The sequence below is a fragment of the Salvelinus namaycush genome, chromosome 16 (genome assembly GCF_016432855.1).
Source record: "Salvelinus namaycush isolate Seneca chromosome 16, SaNama_1.0, whole genome shotgun sequence".
In the NCBI taxonomy this organism is placed as follows: domain Eukaryota; kingdom Metazoa; phylum Chordata; class Actinopteri; order Salmoniformes; family Salmonidae; genus Salvelinus; species Salvelinus namaycush.
The window spans coordinates 15447054-15471212 of NC_052322.1; the positions used below are offsets into that span (position 1 = coordinate 15447054).

The window sequence follows — 24159 nt, forward strand, 5'->3', positions numbered from 1 at the left end:
CCATCCTTTTTAAAACAAAGACCTAGCAATAACAGCTCTCCTACACTACTTCCTCATAGAGAGCACTTTGACCTTCTCGTAAAATGCACCCTCTCTTCACTGGCGCATGTTTGTGCGCGTGTGATGTAATAGTTTACACAATGATAGAATTGTAAACGTATTCCCATGCTCGAGTAAATGGTTAACGTTGTGTGGATTACGCTATACCATTTTTGCCAACGCAAGCGTTCTAGAAAGATATCTAGAATTCAGTACCGGGCGCTGTCCAAAATTTATGCTGCCGCGTCGCGTCGAATCTATGATGCTCTGTTCGTGGTGCTGAAATCCTTTGCGCTCTTGTTCTCTCTCCTTTTCTCTCTGTCCCTCCCTCCTTCCATCTCTCCTCTCTCCCTCCCTTGGTCCTCTTTTACATTCACAAAACCCTCTGTCATGGCGTCTTCCAACAATGTTACCCCCACCAACTGTAGCTGGTGGCCCATCTCAGCCATGGATGAAGACGGTGAAATAACAGATATGGAGAAAAGCGAAGAGACAGCTATAGAGTCGAAACCTAATTTCTCTAAAGACAAGCTTGTTTTATATCACTGGACGCAGTCTTTCACCTCTCAAAAGGTAACACACCGACAGCATGAAAATGAAATGGAGGTGTTCCCGCTCTGTCTCTTACATATCATATCTGCTATAGCTCTATATTTTTTATTCAATATATTAGATGTTTTATATATATAATGTTGTAGGCCTACACGCTTGTGTTAAAAATGATTTAATTTTGGCAATATTTCTCATACGAGACGTTATGAAACCTCTGCATCATCAGGTGTGGACATTTTCCTCGACATTGGTTTATACGAGATGGATAGGCTATAACTGTATTGGTGATCAATATCTGTTATATTCCAATGGATTCGGTGATTAGAAGACGGTGTCTAATTCTAACAAGGCATATGCTATGTTGGACAATCTTCGCTTCATTCATGAGAAATCAGGCTACACCTCCTGTGGTCCGACATATACAATCTAAATAATTGATTGAAAGTGTGGTATCTCTGTGAAAAACAAACAAAAGGCAACCTTCCCTGTGCCTTTCTCTCAATGTAGTGCATATGTTGTTCAAAAATCTATTCCTAGGCTTGGCCATTTTTATTCCAATAGTATATAGGGCCCATCGCGAGCCTTTTTGATACAGATACCTTTCTCTACTGAGGGGTATACTACAGGATCAAGAGTTAGCCAGCTAACTAGCCTAAATATTCCTGATATAACTTTTTATATACACTGAGTGTAGAGTAGGAACATCTAATTTATCTGGCATGGACTCTACAAGGTATTGAAAGCATTCCACAGGGATGCTGGCCCATGTTGATTCCAATGCTTCCCACAGTTGTGTCAAGTTAGCTGGATGTCTTTTGGGTGGTGGACCATTCTTGATACACACGGGAAACTGTTGAGCGTGAAAACCCAGCAGCGTTGCAATTCTTGACTCAAACCAGTGCACCTGGCAACTACTACCATACCGCGTTCAAAGGCACATAAATATTTTGTCTTGCCCATTCACTCTCTGAATGGCACACATACACAATCCATGTCTCAATTGTCTCAATGGTTAAAAATACTTCTTTAACCTGTTTTCTCCCCTTCATCTACACTGATTGAAGTGGATTTAACAAGTGACATCAATAAGGGATCATAGCTTTCATCTGGATTCACCTGGTCTGTCTATGTCATGGAAAGAGTTCTTAGTGTTTTACAAACTCTGTGTATATTACGCATTTTGAATATAGAGACATAATTATTTAGATTTTCCCAAATGCACATATAGTGAAGGCAGGATCAACATTTAGCATCAATATGACATATAGAAACATCATGCAATGAAGACAACATGTGGGCCAGTGTTGCTATGCACCTGGTTAGACATCCGCTCTACACATCTGTTTGTATTGTGCTCAGCTAGCTTTGCTCCACTCCAAACCATTAGGCTATTGGCTCCAAATCACTCTGGGAGCTACTGCTGATCTGTTCCTGTTGTCACTCAACAGTAACAGTAAACATAATGCAAACGTCATTGTCGAGGGTTCCACTTAGAGAGGTTGCATTCCTTTACGTTAGACAGTGCTACATCTTAATACAGTAGCCTAAAACTGTCATTAAGCAAAGTGTACTTTGTACAACTTGAGGTTGCTGTCAATGATGGTTAGGCGGCATTGGACTTGAGATAATGAACAGGGAATGTTAGGATACCCTGCTTCCTCTGTCCTCTCAGCACCAATATACAGTATGTGGCCAACAAACAGGCAAATGTGTTTTATATTTGAGTATGCCATAAAAAGTACATCCATTTATGTCCTTGCACAATTCACATGATCCATATAGGGATTTTGAGCAAACTAAGGAGGACTAAGACAGATGTCCAAGACTGCAAATATAGCTGAGACAGACAAAAAATTGCTCTGTCATTGCATTAACCTGTACAAACCTGTCTTTCTTGATATCTTTAGAAAATCATCAATGTATGTAAACTATATCTCATAATGTAGTTCATTTAATCATTGATCCACCTGACATACAGTAAATGATGGATTGTGCACAAGAGGAATGCTATAGCATGAGTTTGATACCTTAAGGTTACAGCATCATTTGAAGCAGTTGAAGAGAAATACTTCACTGTCTGTCAGTCTTAACTGCTGCAGAAGGTTGGAGATTTACACCTTTGTCACTACAGTATACCCCAGAGCATGTAAGTCTCTACTGCTAGATCTTATACAGTAGTCAACACTCAGATGTCAGTGAGTCCAACTCAGGTGTCAGTGGTTCCCTGGGTCAGATATAGAGATCTTTATCGCTATCTATGGTTCTGGTGGTTCCAACTCAGATGTCAGTGGTTATCAGTGGATCCATGTCAGTGATAGGGCCGATTGCATAGCATATGAACACATCAGTTGAGGGCCCCCTGGAGGTCGGGGCACCGACATGTAGCATATTATGAGCACGTTGGTTGGGGACCCCTGCATATGACGCTGCTGATTATTATCTATCCTGTTGCCCTACCTACAGTGCATTTGGAAAGTATTCAGACCCCATGACTCTGCAGCACTCCACTATTCAGTCCTAGACGGATGCCACTCCTCAGTAAAAGGCACAAGACAGCCCGCTTGGAGTTTGCCAAAAGGCACCCGAAGGACTCTCAGATCATGAGAAACAAGATTCTCTAGTCTGATGAAAACAAGATTGAACGCTTTGGCCTGAATGCCAAGCGTCACGTCTGGAGGAAACCTGGCACCATCCCTAAGGTGAAGCATGGTGGTGGCAGGGACTGTGGCAGGGACTGGGAGACTAGTCAGGATAAAGGGAAAGATTAATAGAGCAAAGTACAGAGAGATCCTTGATGAAAACCGGCTCTAGAGCGCTCAGGACCTCAGACTGGGGCGAAGGTTCACCTTCCAACAGGACAACGACCCTAAGCACACAGCCAAGACAGTGCAGAAGTGGCCCAGCAAGAGCCCGGAATTGAACCTGATCGAACATCTCTGGAGAGACTTGAAAATAGCTGTACAGTGACGCTCCCCATCCAACCTGACAGAGCTGCAGAGAAGAATGGGAGAAACTCCCCAAATACAGCTTGTAGCATCATACCCAAGTGACTCAAGGCTGTAATCACTGCCAAAGGTGCTTCAACAGAGTTTTTATTTTATTTAAAAAATAACTGAACTGCCTTGTTCAGGGGCAGAACGACAGATTTGTACCTTATCAGCTTGGGGATTTGATCTTGCAACCTTTTGGTTACAAGTCCAATGCTCTAACTACTAGGCTACCTGCCGCCCCTCAGAGTACTGAGTAAAGGGTCTGAATACTTACTGTATGTAAATGTGATATTTAAGTTTTTTATTTTCAATACATTTGCAAAAATGTCTAAAAACCTGTTTTTGCTTGGTCATTATGGGGTATTGTGTGTAGATTTTTTAAAATGCATTTTAGAATAAGGCTGTAACGTAACCAAATGTGGAAAAAGTCAAGGGGTCTGAATACTTTCCGATGCACTGTATATACATACACATATCTACGGTACTGGTACTCTGTGTATATAGCCAAGTTATTGTTACTCATTGTGTATTTATTCCTTGTGTTATTATTTTTCTATGATTTCAATGTTTTCTCTCTCTGCATTGTTGGTAAGGGCCCGAAAGTGAGCATTTCACTGTTAGTTTACACCTGTTGATTACGAAGCATGTGACAAATAAAATGTGATTTGAGCACATGAGTTGAGGGGCCATCTGGAGGTTGGGGAATTTAGGAATTTAGCTTTAAAACTGCAAAAAAAACTTTTATGCCCCATGTCAAAATGTGTAGAATTGCAGGAAATTAGCTTTAAATGAGCACATTTTTCTCTCAGCCTCATGGCAAGTGTGTAGAATTGCAGGAAGTTAGCTGTGCTAGTATGGCCCTGGTCAATGAGTTTATGATGAGGAGTTAATGTTAAGGTGCAATTAATAGTCTGGTTAGAAGAGTTAGATTGGTACATTTGCTGCAACCAAATGATTGAGGAATATTTGTCATATTTGAATCGTTGTTCTGGTTGAGTATATACCCTAATAATTCTCTACAGTCATCTACTTCAGCTACTGTTTAAGTTTCATGCTGTTACATAGGTAATCAGTGATGGGAATTGTTGCAGTAAGTTGAGCAAGCTACAAGGTCTTCCTGTTCTGTCTCACACACTAGACTTCCTCCCTCTGTGCACAATAGCCTTGGGACAAGGTTATCCTGTACTAGACAGGGGTTGTGATAATTCCTAGGCTTGAACTTTTTAATAATTTGATGCACTCACACTTTGTGATGTTTTGTTATAATTTGTCAATCCATGGCCCCCTCAACCTCCACAGTGTAATTCATATTCTTTCTACAATATCCGTCTATGGAGCTTGGCATGGCTTTTAATAGACACTGTAAATGGATACTGTCTGCCTCACAGAAGCCCTTTTAGTTCGTATTGAGCACAACAAAACATAATTATTGTGCTTGGGATTATGAACACAAAAGATAAAGGGGCCTACATCTGGCAGTGATGCATGAACGGTACTTTTTCCTAAGGACTTCTAACATCCTGTTTCATGCCTGTCTGTACTTGTGTAGAGCAGGCTTCTCTGCTCTGGGACGTGCAGTTGGTTAGAAAGAAACAGATAATTGTTTTCTTTTAAAATTGTTCTTCAACAAAACATTGTACAAGTAGCAACAATAAGCTGAATTGCGAATGCAACTTACAATTTCTATTTTTATTGTTAACCCTTGTAGACCTGAAGGGATTTCCCTCTTGGATTCACTTCACTAGCACATATTTGTAATAAGATTGTAATAACAAGGACCATCAAGAGTACTGATTGTACAAAGCCACAAAAAAACAGAATTGAGCTAAGAGATGAAGATGTAACTTGTGTCTCTGAAGATGAAATGTAGATGTAACGTGTGCCTTTTGCTATGATACAAAGATGTAACTTGTGTTTCAGGAAGATGAAATGCAGATGTAACTTGTGCCTTTTGCTATGAGACGAAGATGTAATTTGAGTGTTTCTCTGTGTTTCCTCCAGGTGCGTCTGGTGATCAATGAGAAGGGTCTGCTGTGTGAAGAGAGGGACGTAAGTCTCCCTATAGCCGAGCACAAGGAGCCCTGGTTCATGAGGCTCAACCTGGGGGAGGAGGTGGCCGTCTTCATCCACGGAGACACCATCGTCTCAGACTACAACCAGATTATAGAGTACCTAGAGGCTCATTTTGGGGGAGGTATTGCCTTTCAGACTACTTGATCTTTTTCCATTATGTTAGTGAATGCAGTGGGATGTGAGTGACTGCAAATGCTCTCTGTAAGGTTACTTTAGGGTCTATTTTCATCCATGATGTTACAGTAGTGACTGCATAGCAAACAGTATACAACCAGGTCATAGCGATGGCCTACCTAGAGACTAACTTGGGGATGTACTGCTTTTCAGGGCTACTCATGTCTTTATTAGTGACTATAAACAGTATTTACCAGGTTATTGAATACTTACAGACTGAATTGTGAACAGTTGTGAACAGAGATACATCTAATTGGCCAATCTTATGGTTCACTGCAGCTCAAGGATCAATGATCGTCCATGACATGAAGTTAGTGACTGGCTGGCGGCTGCATAGCAAAGAGTATAGACGTTTTGAGGTTTCTATTAAGGCTTAAGGTTGCTATTTTAATGTTTGTAAACCGTGTTAAGCTATTTTTCATCAGGGAAGTGTAATTCAACCCAGATACTAACTGTATTCTGTGCACCATGTTTTTCTCAATATATCGCGTGTCCTATCATGGTCCTATGGGTCATTTGCGGTGGTGGTTGTGGGTCGTTATGTAATGTCCCGAGAGAATGGCTCCAGTAAGGCCTGCAGGGATACAGAATTTACCATGGCCAATGGATGAAGGACTTCCTCTTACTTCAGATCGAGATACTTCATACTCACCCATCCATGACAGAGAGGCTTGATGCTATAGAAGCCAACTATACTGATTTCAGATTTCAGTTGCAACAGATGTGCTCCAATGATTTCTCTCATGTCATTCACGTCCATTTGTTACTTTCAAGCTCTTATTTTATTTTAAACAGATGTAGCTATTTTTTTAATGACATTTTGATTATTTTCAGTTTATATTAATGTTCAATATGGCTGTTGAGTAGCAGATTTGTGTTCAGCAGGGACCAGTGTAGCAAAGCATTTAGCATAGTATATGTCAGAGTAGTTTATCTGCCTGCTTCACTTTGTTGGAAAACTTTTTAGCCCTACTGAACACGACCCAGACCTCATGCTTATTTTAAAGAGGATGTGTCATTCAGCTGCTTGATTTACAGATATTGTCTCCAATTCTGTGTACTTTCTAATGCACCCGGCCAAAGGGGACTGGAGTTGGCCTAGGAAGTGTAGATGAAGCAGCAGAGAAAATCCTGTCATAGGAAATCAGTGCCAAGTCAACTCAAGTTAGCCTATAGGTGAAATCCTACCTCTAGCAAGGTGAAATCCACTGCCATATCAGTTACTATTTTATGGTAGCTAAGCACTAGCCTGACGCCTCACACTACGTTCTTACGCTGTTCTGTCATTCACTACAGACTTTAGTGTGAATCTGCCATCATTGAAAGTCGTTTGAGTGACGTCGTTTATGGTGAAAACAAAGTCATCAGCAATTGGATCGCCTCTAACCAATCACAGTATTAAAGCCAATTATGTACTTCGAAAACACAGCTTCAACCACGTGTTCTGGCTCTGGCCCAACCCATTCGTTTTCTGGGACCAATCAGACGCCATGAATGTGTTCGCATTCGGTGAAGGGTTGGGGAGAAATGCCGCATTCAAAACAACTGGGAACTCTCCAACTTCCAACTTCACTGTGTTCAAGACAACTGCCAACTCTGAAAAAAACTAGCTCAGACCGGGATTTATTTTTTTGAACAGTCATCCAACTCAGGATTCCAAGTCGGAAACTCTGGAATCTTTCTATAGCTCCGACTTTCCGACTTGAAGATAACTGATGTCATGATTTGACCTTTTTTTCAGAGTTCCCAATTGTCTTGAAAGCACCATATGGTCATATCCAGACTCCTTGCGGAGAAAAAAAAAGGTTTGTGGGCGTAGCATTTTAGCAGAGCAAGGTGTCTGGGTAGCCAGGCAAACTGAACCTTAATCTCTCTTTATGCTCTCCTTATGCTTTCTCTGGGAGGATCTTGTTTTGGTATTTTGTCAGCAGTATCCCATTTGCTTGCCATGTATCAGAGTGAGATGTGACTGGGCAGTAAAACATAGTGAGTTCAGTGGGTTCTCTCCAGTGCGACATTTTATTGTGCACCATCATCATGTTGGCACGAGGTGCAGCAGTGCTGTGGCTGTTTCCAAGCCAAGGCCATGCCCCTGTTTGTGTTCTGTCTGAGGATGGGTGGGGGTTGTTTTAACAAGGAGCCTGCTCTGATATTCACAACCCTTTACTGCTTAGTGCTGCAGCAGAGCGCACCAGCAGCAGACCTCCAGAGCCAAGCCACGTACGGCCACAGCCATGCCCAAGTCGACCTGTTGGGCCTGGACTGATTAGTCAGCAGTCTGCCGGGTGCAGCTCCAGGCCTCCGGCTCCACCTTAAAGACACACGACCAGATTAACAGCACAAACTGGAATATCCCCGGGCACGTCCCCACTCCCCGTCATCAGTCACAGCTTTCTGGCCAGCCCTAAGCAGCTCATAGCCTACCTAAACTAGCTAGTATCTTAATCTAAAGTAAAAACACATAGCTATTTGTTGATCTTGCGGAACATTTTCTTCTGGTTCTGCATATTGGCCTATGTTTCCCATTGTCAGAAACAGGGTTGTAGTTGAGCTTACTCCATTCACTGTAAAATCCCCCTTACACACCATTGTTAGGCTTTGTAAGTGGACTATTGCACATAAAGTAAAGGCTGAAGTTGGTATACAGTGTTATCTATTTATGTTACAGGCCTATATGTTAGAATGCTATATGGTCCTATGTGTTACAATGCATTCGGAGAGTATTCAGACCCCTTGACTTTTCCCACATTTTGTTACGTTACAGCCTTATTTTATTAAAATAGAGTCTTCTTGGGTATGATGCTACAAGCTTGGCACACCTGTATTTGGGGAGTTTCTCCCATTTTTCTCCTCAGCTCTTCTCAAGCTCTGTCAGGTTGGATGGGGAGCGTCACTGCACAGCTATTTTCAGGTCTCTCCAGAGATGATCGATATGGTTCTGGCCCTGGCTGGGCCACTCAAGGACATTCAGTGACTTGTCCCGAAAGCCACACCTGCGTTGTCTTAGCTGTGTGCTTAGAGTCGTTGTCCTGTTGGAAGGTGAACCTTCACACCAATCTGAGGTCCTGAGCGCTCTGGAGCAGGTTTTAATCAAGGATCTCTCTGTACTTTGCTCCATTCATCTTTCCCTCGATCCTGACTAGTCTCTCGATCCCTGCCACTGAAAAACATCCGAAACATTATAATGCTGCAACCACCATGCTTCACCGTAGGGATGGTGCCAGGTTTCCTCCATCTTGGTTTCATCAGACCAGAGAATCTTGTTTCTCATGGTCTGAGACTCCAAGCGGGCTGTCATGTGCCTTTTACTGAGGAGTGGCTTCCTTCTGGCAACTCTACCATAAAGGCCTGATTGGTGGAGTACTGCAGAGATGGTTGTCCTTCTGGAAGATTCTCCCGTCTCCACAGAGGAACTCTGGAGCTCTGTCAGAGTGAGCATCGGATTCTTGGTCACCTCCCTGACCAAGAACCTTCTTCCCCAATTGCTCAGTTTGGTAGGGAGGCCAGCTCTAGGAAGAGTCTTGGTGGTTCCAAACTTCTTAATTTAAGAATGATGGAGGCCACTGTGTTCTTGGGGACCTTCAATGCTGCAGAAATGTTTTGGTACCCTTCCCCAGATCTGTGCATTGACACAATCCTGTCTCAGAGCTCTACGGACAATTCCCTTGACCTCATGGCTTGGGTTTTGCTGCTCTGACACGCACTGTCAACTGTGGGACCTCATATAGACAGGTGTGTCCCTTTCCAAATCATGTCCAATCAATTGAATTTACCACAGGTGGACTCCAATCAAGTTGTAGAAACATCTCAAGGATGATCAATGGAAACAGGATGTACTTGAGCTCAATTTCAAGTCTCATAGCAAAGGGTCTGAATACTTGTGTAAAAAAAGTACATTTGCAAAAATGTCATTCTGGGGTATTGTGTGTAGATTGATGAGGGGAAAATATATTTTAATCATTTTTAGAATAAGGTTGTAATGTAACAAAATGTGGAAAAAGTTAAGGGGTCTCAATACTTTCCGAATGCACTGTATGTTTGGCTGTAAATACCTCTGTCTGTGTGTACCTGGTTTCTTTTTAGAAACGGTGGCCCAGCTAATTCCCGATGCTGGCTCTCCACTCCACGAGCGTGTGCAGCAGTACCGTGAGCTGCTGGACGGCCTGCCCATGGATGCTTACACACACGGCTGTATCCTGCACCCAGAGCTCACCACCGACTCCATGATCCCAAAGTATGCCACAGCTGAAATACGTAGTAAGTCAAGTCAAGTTCAGTGTAACCATTTACAATTAATTGTAAAATATTCACATACAGTTGAAGTCGGAAGTTTACATACACCCTAGCCAAATACATTTGAACTCTGTTTTTCACAAATCCTGACATTTAATCCTGGAAAAATTTCCTGTCTTAGGTCAGTTAGGATCACCACTTTATTTTAAGAATGTGAAATGTCAGAATAATAATAGAGAGAATGATTTATTTGAGCTTTTATTTCTTTCATCACATTCCCAGTGGGTCAGAAGTTTACATACACTCAATTAGTATTTGGTAGCATTGCCTTTAAATTGTTTAACTTGGGTCAAACATTTCGGGTAGCCTTCCACAAGCTTCCAAAAATAAGTTGGGTGAATTTTGTCCCATTCCTCCTGACAAGAGCTGTTGTAACTGAGTCAGGTTTGTAGGCCTCCTTGCTGGCACACACTTTTTCAAGTCTGCCCACACATTTTCAATAGGATTGAGGTCAGGGCTTTGTGATGGCCACTCCAATACCTTGACTTTGTTGTCCTTAAGCCATTTTGCCACAACTTTGGAAGTATGCTTGGGGTCATTGTCCATTTGGAAGACCCATTTGCGTCCAAGCTTTAACTCCTGACTGATGTCTTGAGATGTTGCTTCAATATATCCACATAATTTTCCATCCTCATGATGCCATCTATTTTGTGAAGTGCACCAGTCCCTCCTGCAGCAAAGTACCCCCACAACATGATGCTGCCACCCCCGTGCTTCACGATTGGGATGGTGTTCTTCAGCTTGCAAGCCTCCCCCTTTTTCCTCCAAACATAACAATGGCCAAACAGCTCTATTTTTGTTTCATCAGACCAGAAGACATTTCTCCGAAAAGTACGATCTTTGTCCCCATGTGCAGTTGCAAACCGTAGTCTGGCTTTTTTATGGCTGTTTTGGAGCAGTGGCTTCTTCCTTGCTGAGTGGCTTTTCAGGTTATGTCGATATAGGACTCGTTTTACTGTGGATATAGATACTTTTGTACGTGTTTCCTCCAGCATCTTCACAAGGTCCTTTACTGTTGTTCTGGTATTGATTTGCACTTTTCGCACCAAAGTACGTTCATCTCTAGGAGACAGAACGCGTCTCCTTCCTGAGCGGTATGACGGCTGCGTGGTCCAATGGTGTTTATACTTGCGTACTATTGTTTGTACAGATGAGCGTGGTACCTTCAGGCATTTGGAAATTGCTCCCAAGGATGAACCAGACAAAACAATTCAGAGATCATGGCTGATTTCTTTTGATTTTCTCATGATGTCAAGCAAAGAGGCACTGAGTTTGAAGGTAGGCCTTGAAATACATCCACGGGTACACCTCCAATTGACTCAAATTATGTCAATTAGCCTATCAGAAGCTTCTAAAGCCATGACACCATTTTCTGGAATTTCCCAAGCTGTTTAAAGGCACAGTCAACTTAGTGTATGTAAACTTCTGACCCACTGGAATTGTGATACAGTGAATTATAAATGTAATAATCTGTCTGTTAACAATTGTTGGAAAAATGACATGTGTCATGCACAAAGTAGATGTCCTAACCGACTTGCCAAAACTATAGTTTGTTAACAAGAAATGTGTGGAGTGGTTGAAAAAATGAGTTTTAATGACTCCAACCTAAGTGTATGTAAACGTCCGACTTCAACTGTAGTATGAACTAAATTATTTTGAGATGTTTATTAGTAGACATCAAAAATGCATACATGTAAGTCACGTGCACATTGTAATAATATCATATTGAATATAAACAGAGTTCGTGATCCGCAATATCCCAAAACAAAATGAAAACTGATATAATAATCCATTACCATTCAGCGTTCTCACAACATTTTTATGTTAACAGGTTGTCATCAACCAAATTACGCTGTCCAATTTCACCTTGTTTATAGTTAAAATCCATCAAATTGAATTGAAGCAATGTCATTCATTCTCTGTATGCGATATTAGGTCATTGAGTCTGCACTCAGTACATTAACCCTTACTTCATGGACGTGTTGTGTAAATCAAGAAAAAGGCTAGTCCAGCCAAAAGCCTGCAGTGGAATAAATTAACGAGGAAACCCCATGCCCTGTGTTGATGTCTGTTAAATAAACTTGATGCTTTATTTGTTGTTTAAGGCGGTACACCAATGTTTATATTTAATCAGAGTCATTCATGTGTTTTATGAACAACATGTTATTGATTTATATCTCACACTTTATAACTGAAATGGGTTGTCCTTGGGAAATGCAGATTTAATGGGATCTCTGCGTATTTGTAAGTTGTGTATTTCTAACGAATTATACTCTTGTCAACTAGGAACGTATACACTTGATCATTTGCTGTTATTGAACATCAACTCTCTGCCTTTGGTACTGTTTTAGACCGCCAGTTGTGGTGACAGAAGGGTTTATCAGAGGTATTTACTCCAATAGTCACTGACTATTGTCTCTTATCTCACTATTTCATCCAGGAGTCAGTGATGTCTCTGTTTCTCTGTCCTTAGGACACTTGACCAACGCTGCGTCTGAGCTGATGAAGCTGGACCATGAGGAGCCCACTCTGACAGAGCCATACCTCTCCAAGCAGAAAAAACTCATGGTAAGACTGGCAGCATGGCACCACCAGACCACAGGAGAAGCCTTAAAAGAGAGAAACATTACAGATGATTGTCACAGTACAAACAATTGACCTTTCCGTTCGCTCTAAATACTGTGTGTGTGTGTGTATCTGTGTTTAAGAGGCATATAACAATTTCTTTAAATGTGCATGGCCTTACAAGATTGTTAAGATGAGGTGATGCTGTTCTTACTCAAATGAACTGGTCACATTGACAACTGTAAGCAATATGAGCTGTTGGGTACATTTTTACTACACAGAGCATCTCCAACGTGGTTGTTTTTGACAATGTTTCAGTGTGATGTAGGATAGATATTGTGCAATTACCCCAAGTGATTGTGCCAGGTTCTGTGTTAGTTCTTTGTTGACCCATAATATATCAACATGAATAGCTGCTACTGCCAGGGCCAACCTGCTGGCTAAAGCAAATGGTTTCCCTTTAACGGCTTGGCACTGCCTATCTTTAGTCAGTACCTATATGAAAATATGTTCATTTACCACTGTTAGTTACACTGTTACAAATAGGTTTATTTTCCTCTGTTATTGTATTCCAAGGGGACACAGATATGATTAGTTACTTGCTTGTGCCAGACAATGACATATTACATGATAACTGGTAGGTCTTCTGTTGAGACCAGTGTCTCGGCAGATGTTGTCCATGTATGTTTCATGTGATCTTCGAAGAGGTATTGGCCCGTGAGAGGCTATCCATGGTGTGAGACTGAATATAGGCATAGAGATGGAGATGGGTTTCACATACACTACACTATATATACAAAAGTATGTGGACACCCTTTCAAAAGAGTGGATTTGGCCATTTATGCCACACCCGTTGCTGACAGGTGTATAAAATGGAGCAAATTTCGGCCCTGCTAGAACTGCCCTGGTCAACGGTAAGTGCTGTTATTGTGAAGTGGAAACGTCTAGGAGCAACAACAGCTCAGCCGCAAAGTAGTAGGCCACACAAGCTCACAGAATGGAACCGCCGAGAGCTGAAGCGCATATACTGTATGTGATATGGGATTACTCTTGTGCTCACAGGCAAAAATATTGGACCACGACAATGTCAGCTACCTGAAGAAGATCCTTGGCGAGTTGGCGATGGTACTAGATCAGGTGGAGGCCGAGCTAGAAAAGAGGAAAATCGAGTATAAAGGTAAGGGGAGATTATTGTCCCCCTCAATGAAATCGGGGAGGGGACTGTGGACCTGCCTCTGTCCATATGATTGTCAGACGCAATATCTCAGACAGCACTGGCCTGATTTTGACAAAACTTGGGTGAATGATGTGTCTTGTCATAGAGATCCGGTATTTACAAAATTACACTGATTGGCCCAAGGCGGAAGATATAGTAATTAACTGAAATTTGTTAGTCACACGGGGTGGGGCCCATTTGTGGGGGACGACATGTTTACTGTTGCCATGTTATTTATGTTTATGCCCTTCAGTTCAGACATTACCAAATATATTCTATTTTATCTTCCTAGCCTGGTCCCAGATTTGTTCTATCTTGCCAACTGCAAATACAGTGGCAAGAAAAAGTATGTGAACTCTTTGAAAATACCTGGAATTCTGCATAAATTGGTCATAACATTTTATCTGATCTAGGTCACAACAATAGACAAACACAGTCTGCTTAAACTAATAACACACAAACAATTATACATTTTCATGTCTTTATTGAACACACCGTGTAAACATTCACAGTGCAGGGTGGGAAAAGTATGTGAACCCTTGGATTTAATAACAGGTTGACCCTCCTTTGGCAGCAATAACCTCAACCAAACGTTTTCTGTAGTTGCGGATCAGACCTGCACAACGGTCAGGAGGAATTTTGGACCATTCCTCTTTACAAAACTATTTCATTTCAGCAATATTCTTTGAATGTCGGGTGTGAACTGCTCTCTTGAGGTCATGCCACAGCATCTCAATCAGGTTGAGGTCAGGACTCTGACTGGGCCACTCCAGAAGGTGTATTTTCTTCTGAGTGTTTTACGTATCGTAGTCTCGTCAACAGAGATGTTAGCATGTTCCAGAGATTTCTTTAAGTCTTTAGCTGGCACAACCTCACACTATGTTTGTCTATTGTTGTGACTTAGATGAGGATCAGATCAAATTTGAAGACCAATTCATGCAGAAATCCACATACTTTTTCTTGCCACTGTACTATGGTCATATAAGAGTTGACAAGACAGCACACATATCTGGGACAAGGCTACTTCATACCACTCTGCTACAGTATCATGTTTTCTTTTCCCTTTGGCAGGTCAAAAGTGTGAGTTGTGGCTATGTGGACCTGAATTTACACTAGCTGATGTCTGCCTGGGAGCCTTGTTGCACAGGCTTAAGTTCTTGGGACTCTCAAAGAAATACTGGGAGGACGGCAGCCGACCCAACCTCCAGTCCTTTTTCGAGCGGGTGCAAAAACGCTACGCTTTCCGCAAGGTTTTGGGCGACATCCACACAACCCTCCTGTCAGCAGTTCTACCTAACGCATTCCGAATGGTAAAAAAGAAGCCGCCATCTTTTTTCGGGGCCTCTTTCCTCATGGGTTCTCTGGGAGGGATGGGATACTTTGCCTATTGGTTTTTAAAAAAGAAATATGTGTAGTGAACGCCACCACCTCCTTGTGTTAAATGTCTGTGTATTTGTGTGATGTTTAAACTTTTCTGTAATGTTTTACGACAGCAGGAAAATATGAATCTATATAGAGAACAATATTACTTACCTGGGTGAACAAAGAATATACAAACATTCCATACACAAAGGAATTCTTAACAGCAAATTTTTCTGGTATTCAATGCCTTCATCTATTTAATTTCTGGTCTATCGATCAACATGTTACTTTCTCATTAGCTCATTTTGGAGACATGCTTTAGGTTCAGTTATATTGAATTATCATTATGGTCATATTCCCTACACATGAGAGAGCCAGACAGAATGTTTTGACATTGCATCACCATACCCAAAGTGGGGCTCATCCACACCCTGCATGTACTAGAGTTTTATTAAAGGGATATTTCTGGATTTTGACAATGAGGTCCTTTATCTACTTCCCAAGAGTCAGATGAACTTGTGGATACCATTTTTATGTCAACGTGTCCAGTATAAAGGAAGCTTGAGGTAGTTTCGCGAGCCAATGCTAACTAGCGTTAGCACAATGACTGGGAGCTAACAGATACCATTAGACTTCCAGTCATTGCGCTAACGCAAGTAAGCAATTGCGCTCATGCTAGTTAGCAACTTCATTCAAACTGCACGCAGCGACATAAAAATGGTATCTACGAGTTCATCTGACTCTGGGGAGATGATAAAGGGCCTTATTGGTAACATCCAGAAATATCCCCTTTAATACAATTTTCCATCATTGTTTTGGCGTTCACCTATTGCCCTTCACTCCTCTGTTGGCCTGGGGTTTCCGTTATTAAAACCCAGTCAATTGACATGATGAACACTGATACTGCACTTCTGATACTTCCTGTGCTGCCAAAAACTGCCAGATGAGACGTTAGGATAGCAAGACTTCCAGTCGGTCCCAATTAGCTCGCTATCCCCTGGCCATAACTCTTGTTTGCAGATCTGTGAGCTCCACAACTACACTGCTTATACCTACCCAGACCCTTCAGATATGCAAACATTGGGCCAGAGGGAATGGTTCGGGAGTGATTTGGGATCGGCTGAACCAACCAAATACAGACACTACCTTTAGAGCACCATGAAAACATATGCGCTCCATCCATTCATTCATTAATAAAAGGTGATTCTCATTTCTCACACCACAGCTTTGAACTGAGCATAAACTGATCCTTGAAAGTCAGTGGTATGATGGAGAAATACTAAAAGGGTAAATTGAGCCCTCTGCAATATTGAGCGGGGAATCAGTCAGTGGCCTTTAACAGTGCCCCTATAGAGTGATTATGAAATTCTACGTTCAGTTAAATACTCACCTGAATAGCTGATATTTTTTGGATTCCAGGAGTTTTAGTTCAGCTAACTAACCTTTTTGTTTATTTTGTTATATGACTGGTATAACTAGGCATTTAACCTAAACTTCTACAACCTAAACCTCTTATAAGAAACCCCTCTGGAGTCTGACTGAACTATACAATGTTCCCCTCTATTCAGGAGTGCTAGCATGTACACAGACGAATGTGGAACGTTAGCAGGGTTTGCATTGTATGGTTACAATGATTTATTTATATTTAAATGAGGTCTGGGTAAAAAAGAAACAGGACAAGATGCAATACAGGAAGCTCCAGTTCTGTTTTTCCACAGAGCCAGAATCTCTTTCTCAAGTCTTTCCTCACGTCCTCTCCCTCCCTCGAGGAGGGACAGGAGAACATTAAACGAGAAGAGCAGAGGAATCTTGGATCTTCAGCTCTATTTCAATTGCTTAAACATCCATCCACTCCTTGTCAAGGCATGGGAGACAACTGAGAAATATACTTTTTCTTTTCAAGGTGTTTTGAGGAAGAGGAAAGACGTGAGATTCATTCACTTTGAGTGAACAGAGTAACTGTGCAGATGGTTGTTAACAGACTGCATGGCTGATTACTACTGAGATGGGGCGTTGGAAGAGGATTCTGAACCGAAGACAATGACCAATGTTTCATTAGCAATGTGTCAGCTGTGTGGGATATCTATGTCCTAAATTGCAACCTGTTCCCTATGTAGTGCACTCATGTTGACAAGGGCCCATATGGCTCTGGTCAAAACTAGTGCACTAGGTAAGGAATAGGGTGCAATTTTTGGATTCGGCCCTACCTAATGGTTTCACTTGTATTACTTCTCCTTGTCAAGACACACTTGGGGCCGGTTTCCTAGACACAGATAAAGCCTAGTCCTGAACTAAAAAGCATACTCAATGGAGAATCTTCATTGAAATAACTGTTTAGTTCAGGACTAGGTTTAGGCTTAATCTTTGTCTGGGAAACCAGACCTACAAGTTTGTCTGAAAACCGGAAGTTGAGAAGTTACAGTTCATCACCTTTTTTGTTTGTTGGTGACAAAAAAAAAATATTCGGTGCAGAAGAACTGTAAAAACAAAATGATTCACAATATGTTGAGCTTTGGAGATCTATATAATGGAAAGAACATTTGACTCCAGCAGTCACCTGTATAAGAACAATAACATAAAATGGCACAGGTTTGAATATCTTAAGTTGAAGCTGTTTTTAAAGTTGGAAGTAAGCAAGGTAACACATTTGACAGTTTGCCTAGTACTCAACTAATACATACATTGTCTTTCATTATTAGCCATACGGCAGTTTAACACAAGTGTCTACAATCCACTTCATTTTTTCTTCTTGCACTATTGTGGCTCCTCCTGGGACTTTCACTGATACATAAACTGTAACACTGTCTGGGTGAAATGTCAGAGACCAATTGAGAAATCACCTTTCCATAACCAGCCGATCATTGTCAAGGCTTGCATATGTTTCATTATAACAAGCACCATTGTCACCGATAATGATCTGCTTCTTACAACTGAAAAATGAATCCCTGCAAATAAGGTCTGTAATTCATATGGCTCACAGAACTCTCGAGACAATGAATTCATCAAGTTGAGTACTCTTAGTCATTATTTGTGGGCATATTACACAATAGTATTTCTTATTTTTATAAACATGCATTTATTTAGAGTGCACTGTTTGTTCATAAGCCTTAATTTATTCAGTTGCCATCAACAAAAAAATGTATTATGAAATTGAAAAATAGAAACTGGAGAATATAAACTGTTATTTCAACACTTATAATTGAATGTAATGTATTTTCTCTATTCTTTTATACTCTTTTTTTCTCACATACAAACAAAACAGACAATATCCTCATTGTTAAAGAAGTTTATTTGAGTGCACAGTCATGCAATCTACTTAAAATACAATTAATTTCACAATAACTGTACCTGTACATCATACTCAATATTCCATGTCCCTAGGTAGTGCTGAGAATAAACAGATGCACCTACAGCTAGTAGTAGCATTGATATGATTAGAATCCTTTGGTTCTGTAAAGAATTGTGTGTTGTCCTTAATGATTTGTAAAACAAAATTAAATAGTTAGGCTACAATTTTGGCTGACTGTATGAATAAAGCAATGCTGATTGAGAGCTGCTGGACATTTGAGACATCTGGCAATCTGTACAACTAGCTCCAGAACTGATCTCATTTTTATTTGAGGGTTGTGTGTTACAATAAAAACTGTACGCAAACCCCAATACCTTGAAAATACCTTACAGATAAGCCTTACAGTATCTCATTGTAAATGTAGTGAACACTACATTTGCCATTGAGAAACAAATTAATTAGGCTACTTTATACATTTCTCTACAATAAATATTTCCACACAAATAAAACATTTGAAGCCAAAAACGTAAAACAAAAAATTACACCGTGACCACCAGAGTGGGGTGAATTATTATTATTTATTTTTTTCAGGTTTGGGTGAATTCCTTATTCAATTCAGGAAGTAATGGTATGGACCTCAACCCTGGAGAAGACTAGCTAGCTGATAAGCCTAGGCCTGGACCTAGACGTCAACGCCATGCACTGCAATGATCTCGGATTACTTCAGAGTCATTTTAAGAACACCAGCTGCCTACGGCCACATAGGGAGTCGGGACTGCATGCAAACCAACCCCGGACCCCTGTCCAAAATGACCTTTCTGAAGGAAAGACAACTTTAAATAGCAATAACGGTCAACACTGACCCTCAGAAGAATGTCAATGTTTTTAAATGTAATGTTTTGACGGTGCCAAACGTTGCAGAGCCACACAGCAGTGCGAGAGTAGGATGTTTAGCCTAGTACTAAGTAGTGCTGATTTTAAGCAAGTCAACTCTGCTTTGTGGGCTTAAGTGGAAGACCAGGCGATAAGGGCTTTGGATACCATACCCGATATGTGACAAACCATGCCAGAATTCCAAAAACAGTCCCGAGACCGTTCTGCCAGAAATTATGAAAATACACAGAGGTACACATAAACATCCATATCCAGATGAATACTATTCCATTAAGGGACACATATAACAGATCAAGGACAATGTTCCGATTCCTCTCCATGGTAGCCATAGGTGCCATTTCTTCAGCAATGATGAGTGCAGAGTACGAGAGAATGAACGAGTGTCCTGAGATGTCATAGCCGTCCCATTGACCCCCAGCACTCCTGCATCTCCACTTTGTGGTGAATTCTTTATGAGGGACTTGATCCCTGTGGCATGTACCTGTGGCATCTTCAATGTAGAAGAAGGTCTCGGTGAAGGTGTACCAAATGGCTGTGGCCACCACCAATGAGCTCATTCGCCGGAGGGCAAAGGTCAAGCTGTCGTTGTAGTGTATGAGGAAGATGAATGGGGTCAACAGCAGTAAAGTCCAGCCCCAGGACACTTTGACAAAATACCTGAAAGAGATATAGGAAGTGGTCATGTAAGATGCAGCACAGACCGTTGATAATCAGACTACACAGGTAAACTTGCTTGCGGACAAGTGTTTAGCCGTATGTAGGGTTTTCGGCCATTACATTCGCCCACATTTGGCTTCGTGTAAACTCCTATGTGGTGTTGTAACGTTTAGAAACGTCAATAATCATTGCTTTCTAAACCTGTGTTGATATGCCCCTTATTATTCATATAATCCAGAAATAATATTTCAAATAAAAAAGCCAGTTACTGTTAAGCGTAGGCATCGGGACTATTAACAAAATTCCCCATGTCAGTAGATACTATCGTCAATAGGCGCTAAAGTATTTAACGTTAGTGTTTATGAATTTGTTAAGTGGTTGTTGCTAGCTAACCTCTATGTTGCTCCTCCTTGTATTTTAACGTTAAATAAATACGAAATAAGAACTGGGGATATAGTTAGCTAGCTAACTTGCCTGTTTAACTGAATAACACTGGCGTTTGGCCCTAGTCGTTGCTGTGCTCGCAAGGGTTTGCCACTTTGCCACTAAATCTAGTTGTCATTGTGGATAGTTTGCTAACCGGTAACGTTAGCTGACTCTACTTACATATTGAGAACATTTCTGCTGTTGCTAAAATATGTCTCCGGGACGAGCTGTGTCGACTTGACAAGGGATCCCACCATTGAAAGACCCAAGAAAATCCACGGCAATTTAAGACGGACAAACGGTATCCTCCAAAGTGCCACAAACTTGTTCACGATGATATCCACGTCTGCCATGTTACCACTTGGAACGAGAATGGCTGATGGCGGTCCAATGAATGAGGGGATTGGTATAGTACACCGTGACATCAGCCCTCTCTACACAATGAACTCTATGAGCGTTGCGTTTCAGCATTTCAGACATTTGTCCAAAAATATACATTGATTTGAATGAGTAGATCATTTGATTAATATCTTGGCAATTGGCAAGCAACGACATTAAATACGTTTAATTGTTTTCACTATGGTACATGTGACGTTTAATGACTACTGGAGAATGGTGGGAGGGGGAACAAGTTACTTTTTGTAATTTTTCATAAATCGCATGTTCAGAGAACAGTTTCAAAGTTACGAAGACAAGGGCAAAAGCTTCTTCTTCTATGAGGTTTAACGGCAGTTGGCATCCAATTTGTTGCATTACCGCCACCTACTGGGCTGCAGTATAACTCCCTTATACTTTGCTTGAAAAATAAAAATGTACTAAATAAATACCCTTCTAACACTACACTCACTAATCTCAAAATTATATAAAATACAAATAACACCACCCTCAAATCAAATCAAATGTTATTGGTCACATACACATGGTTAGCAGATGTTCATGCGAGTGTAGCAAAATGCTTGTGCTTCTAGTTCCAACAATGCAGTAATATCAAACAAGTAATGTAACAAATTCACAACAACTACCTTATACACACAAATGTAAAGGATGAATAAGAATATGTACATATACATATATGGATGAGCGATGGCTGTGCAGCATAGGCAAGATGCTGTAGATTATATAGAACAGTATATACATATGAGATGAGTAATGTAGGATATGTAAACATTATTAAAGTGCCGTTATTTAAAGTGACTAATGATAGGTTTAGGCAAGATGCAGTAGATGGTATAGAACAGTATATACATATGAGAAGAGTAATGTAGGATATGTAAATATTTTTAAAGTGGCGTTATTTAAGGTGACTAGTGATACCTTTATTAAGTCCATTTATTAAAGTGGCAAGCGATTTGAGTCTGTATGTTGACAGCAGCCTCTCTATGTTAGTGATGGCTGTTTAACAGTCTGATGGCCTTGAGATAGAAGCTGTTTTTCAGTCTCTTGGTCACAGCTTTGATGCACCTGTACTGACCTCACCTTCTGGATGACCGCGGGGTGAACAGGCAGTGGCTTGGGTGGTTGTTGTCCTTGATGATCTTTTTGGCCTTCCTGTGACATCGGGTAATGTAGGTGTCCTGGAGAGCAGGTAGCTTGCCAACTGTGATGCATTCTGCAGACCGCACTATCCTCTGGAGAGCCTTGCGGTTGTGGGCGGAGCAGTTGCCGTACCAGGCGGTGATACAGCCCGACAGAATGCTCTCGATTGTGCATCTGTAAAAGTTTGTGAGTATTTTCGGTGACAAGCCAAATTTCTTCAGCCTCCTGAAGTGCCTTCTTCACCACACTGTCTGTGGGGGTGGACCATTTCAGTTTGTCCATGATGAGTACGCCGAGGAACTTAAAACTTTTCACCTTCTCCACTACTGTTCCGTCGATGTGGATGGGGGGGTGCTCCCTCTGCTGTTTCCTGAAGTCCACGATCATCTCCTTTGTTTTGTTGAAGTTGAGTGTGAGGTTATTTTCCTGACACCATACTCCGAGGGCCCTCACCTCCTCCCTGTAGGCCATCTCGTCGTTGTTGGTAATCAAGCCTACCACTGTAGTGTCGTCTGCAAACTTGATGATTGAGTTGGAAGCGTGCATGGCCACGCAGTCATGGGTGAACAGGGAGTACAGGAGAGGGCTGAGAACACACCCTTGTGAGGCCCCAGTGTTGAGGATCAGCGGGGTAGAGATGTTGTTTCCTACCTTCACCACCTGGGAGCAGCCCATCAGAAAGTCCAGGACCCAGTTGCACAGGGCGGGTTCGAGACCCAGGGTCTCGAGCTTAATGACGAGTTTGGAGGGTACTATGGTATTAAATGCTGAGCTGTAGTCAATGAACAGCATTCTTACATAGGTATTCCTCTTGTCCAGATGGGATAGGGCGGTGTGCAGTGTGATGGCGATTGCATCGTCAGTGGACCTATTGGGGCGGTAAGCAAATTGGAGTGGGTCTAGTGTGTCAGGTAGGGTGGAGGTGATATGGTCCTTGACTAGTCTCTCAAGGCATTCGGCACACACGCTCGTACAGGATAACTTATATATCCTAACTTCACTTTGTCGGGCAAAGACTCATCTTCAAAACTCTATAGAGCAGATAATAATTATTTCCCCACTATCGCCTCCCTGTCTGCGGCGCAATCAAACGACGAGCATCAAATACACCTGGAATCTTTCCCCTCAGCTGGTCAACTTTTATATTTTGGTCAACTTTTATATTTACTGCTACCCCAGTTATGACTTTTTTCATTGGTGCCCTTTTCTTGGGAGTGAAACAATTCACTTTTCTTGCTCCCATTTGTTTTATTCCGAGCACATTCTCCCTCTGACCAACAGAAACACAAACAATTATCAATAGACCACTTCTGGTTACCCTCACCAATTCCACATTACCCAACTCTTTTTTCACCCACCGTGAAACCACAAATGGATCAGCCAAAGGGCAAGAGTCCACTTTTTCCATAAACTTCACTCCTACTGTCATAGACTCCGATAACTTCACCACACCTACCACCTCTGATACTTCACCCTCATTCACTTCCATTTCTCCTCCTGTCTTCAGCTCCCTCTGCTTACACTTTCTACCATTCGTCTTTAACAAACCATCTCCCTTTTTCCCACCATTTTTATCCGACTCAAACTCACCCTCTTCTTCCCTCTTTCTCTTAGACCTCCTCTCCGTCTTTTTCCCTCCATTCCTCCTTCGTTTTCCAAGTATACGTCTCCTTATGAATACTGCACTACTCCTGACAACCACCTTGTTCTTGCTTTCTCTAGGGACTCCATTTCCGCCGAGGGGTCCACCCTCTCTAATCTATCAGGGCAAAAGCTAATCACCCCTGAGCTCATTATGGCTTCTGTGGTTTTATCGACCATCATTTACAGAGCATCCCATGGCCTCTAGGTGACAGTCTAAGCATGAGGGATATTCAGTTTGGAACAGTTAGAAATAATATCAATGTATTTCTCTGAGTAGTCACCATTTCCAATTCATTGATATTGGTTTAACAATAGGAGCAGTTCACACACCCATAAGATGGAACAATCAATGCTGTACATCTTTCATTTCATAAATCTGCTGATATCAATGAAATATATTTATCAATCAATCAAATGTATTTATAAAGCCCTTTTTACATCAGTCGATG

The 24159-nt window shown here is 41.5% G+C and overlaps 2 protein-coding genes across 2 annotated transcripts; one reads left to right on the forward strand and one right to left on the reverse strand.

Annotated features, from left to right (window-relative positions):
• Window positions 1–225: 225 nt before the first annotated feature.
• LOC120060650 (ganglioside-induced differentiation-associated protein 1-like 1) lies at window positions 226–15886 on the forward strand. The gene is made up of 6 exons (XM_039010038.1): window positions 226–612; window positions 5583–5775; window positions 9912–10085; window positions 12595–12689; window positions 13749–13863; window positions 14974–15886. The coding sequence occupies exons 1-6, from the start codon at window positions 430–432 to the stop codon at window positions 15315–15317; spliced, it is 1104 nt and encodes a 367-aa protein (XP_038865966.1). The 5' UTR covers window positions 226–429; the 3' UTR covers window positions 15318–15886.
• A 2648-nt stretch (window positions 15887–18534) lies between these two features.
• LOC120061068 (fat storage-inducing transmembrane protein 2-like) lies at window positions 18535–21116 on the reverse strand. The gene is made up of 2 exons (XM_039010582.1): window positions 20711–21116; window positions 18535–20104 (listed from the first exon to the last, which is right to left on the reverse strand). Exons 1-2 carry the CDS (start codon window positions 20953–20955, stop codon window positions 19540–19542), a joined length of 810 nt encoding a protein of 269 aa, XP_038866510.1. The 5' UTR covers window positions 20956–21116; the 3' UTR covers window positions 18535–19539.
• Between the last annotated feature and the right edge of the window lie 3043 nt (window positions 21117–24159).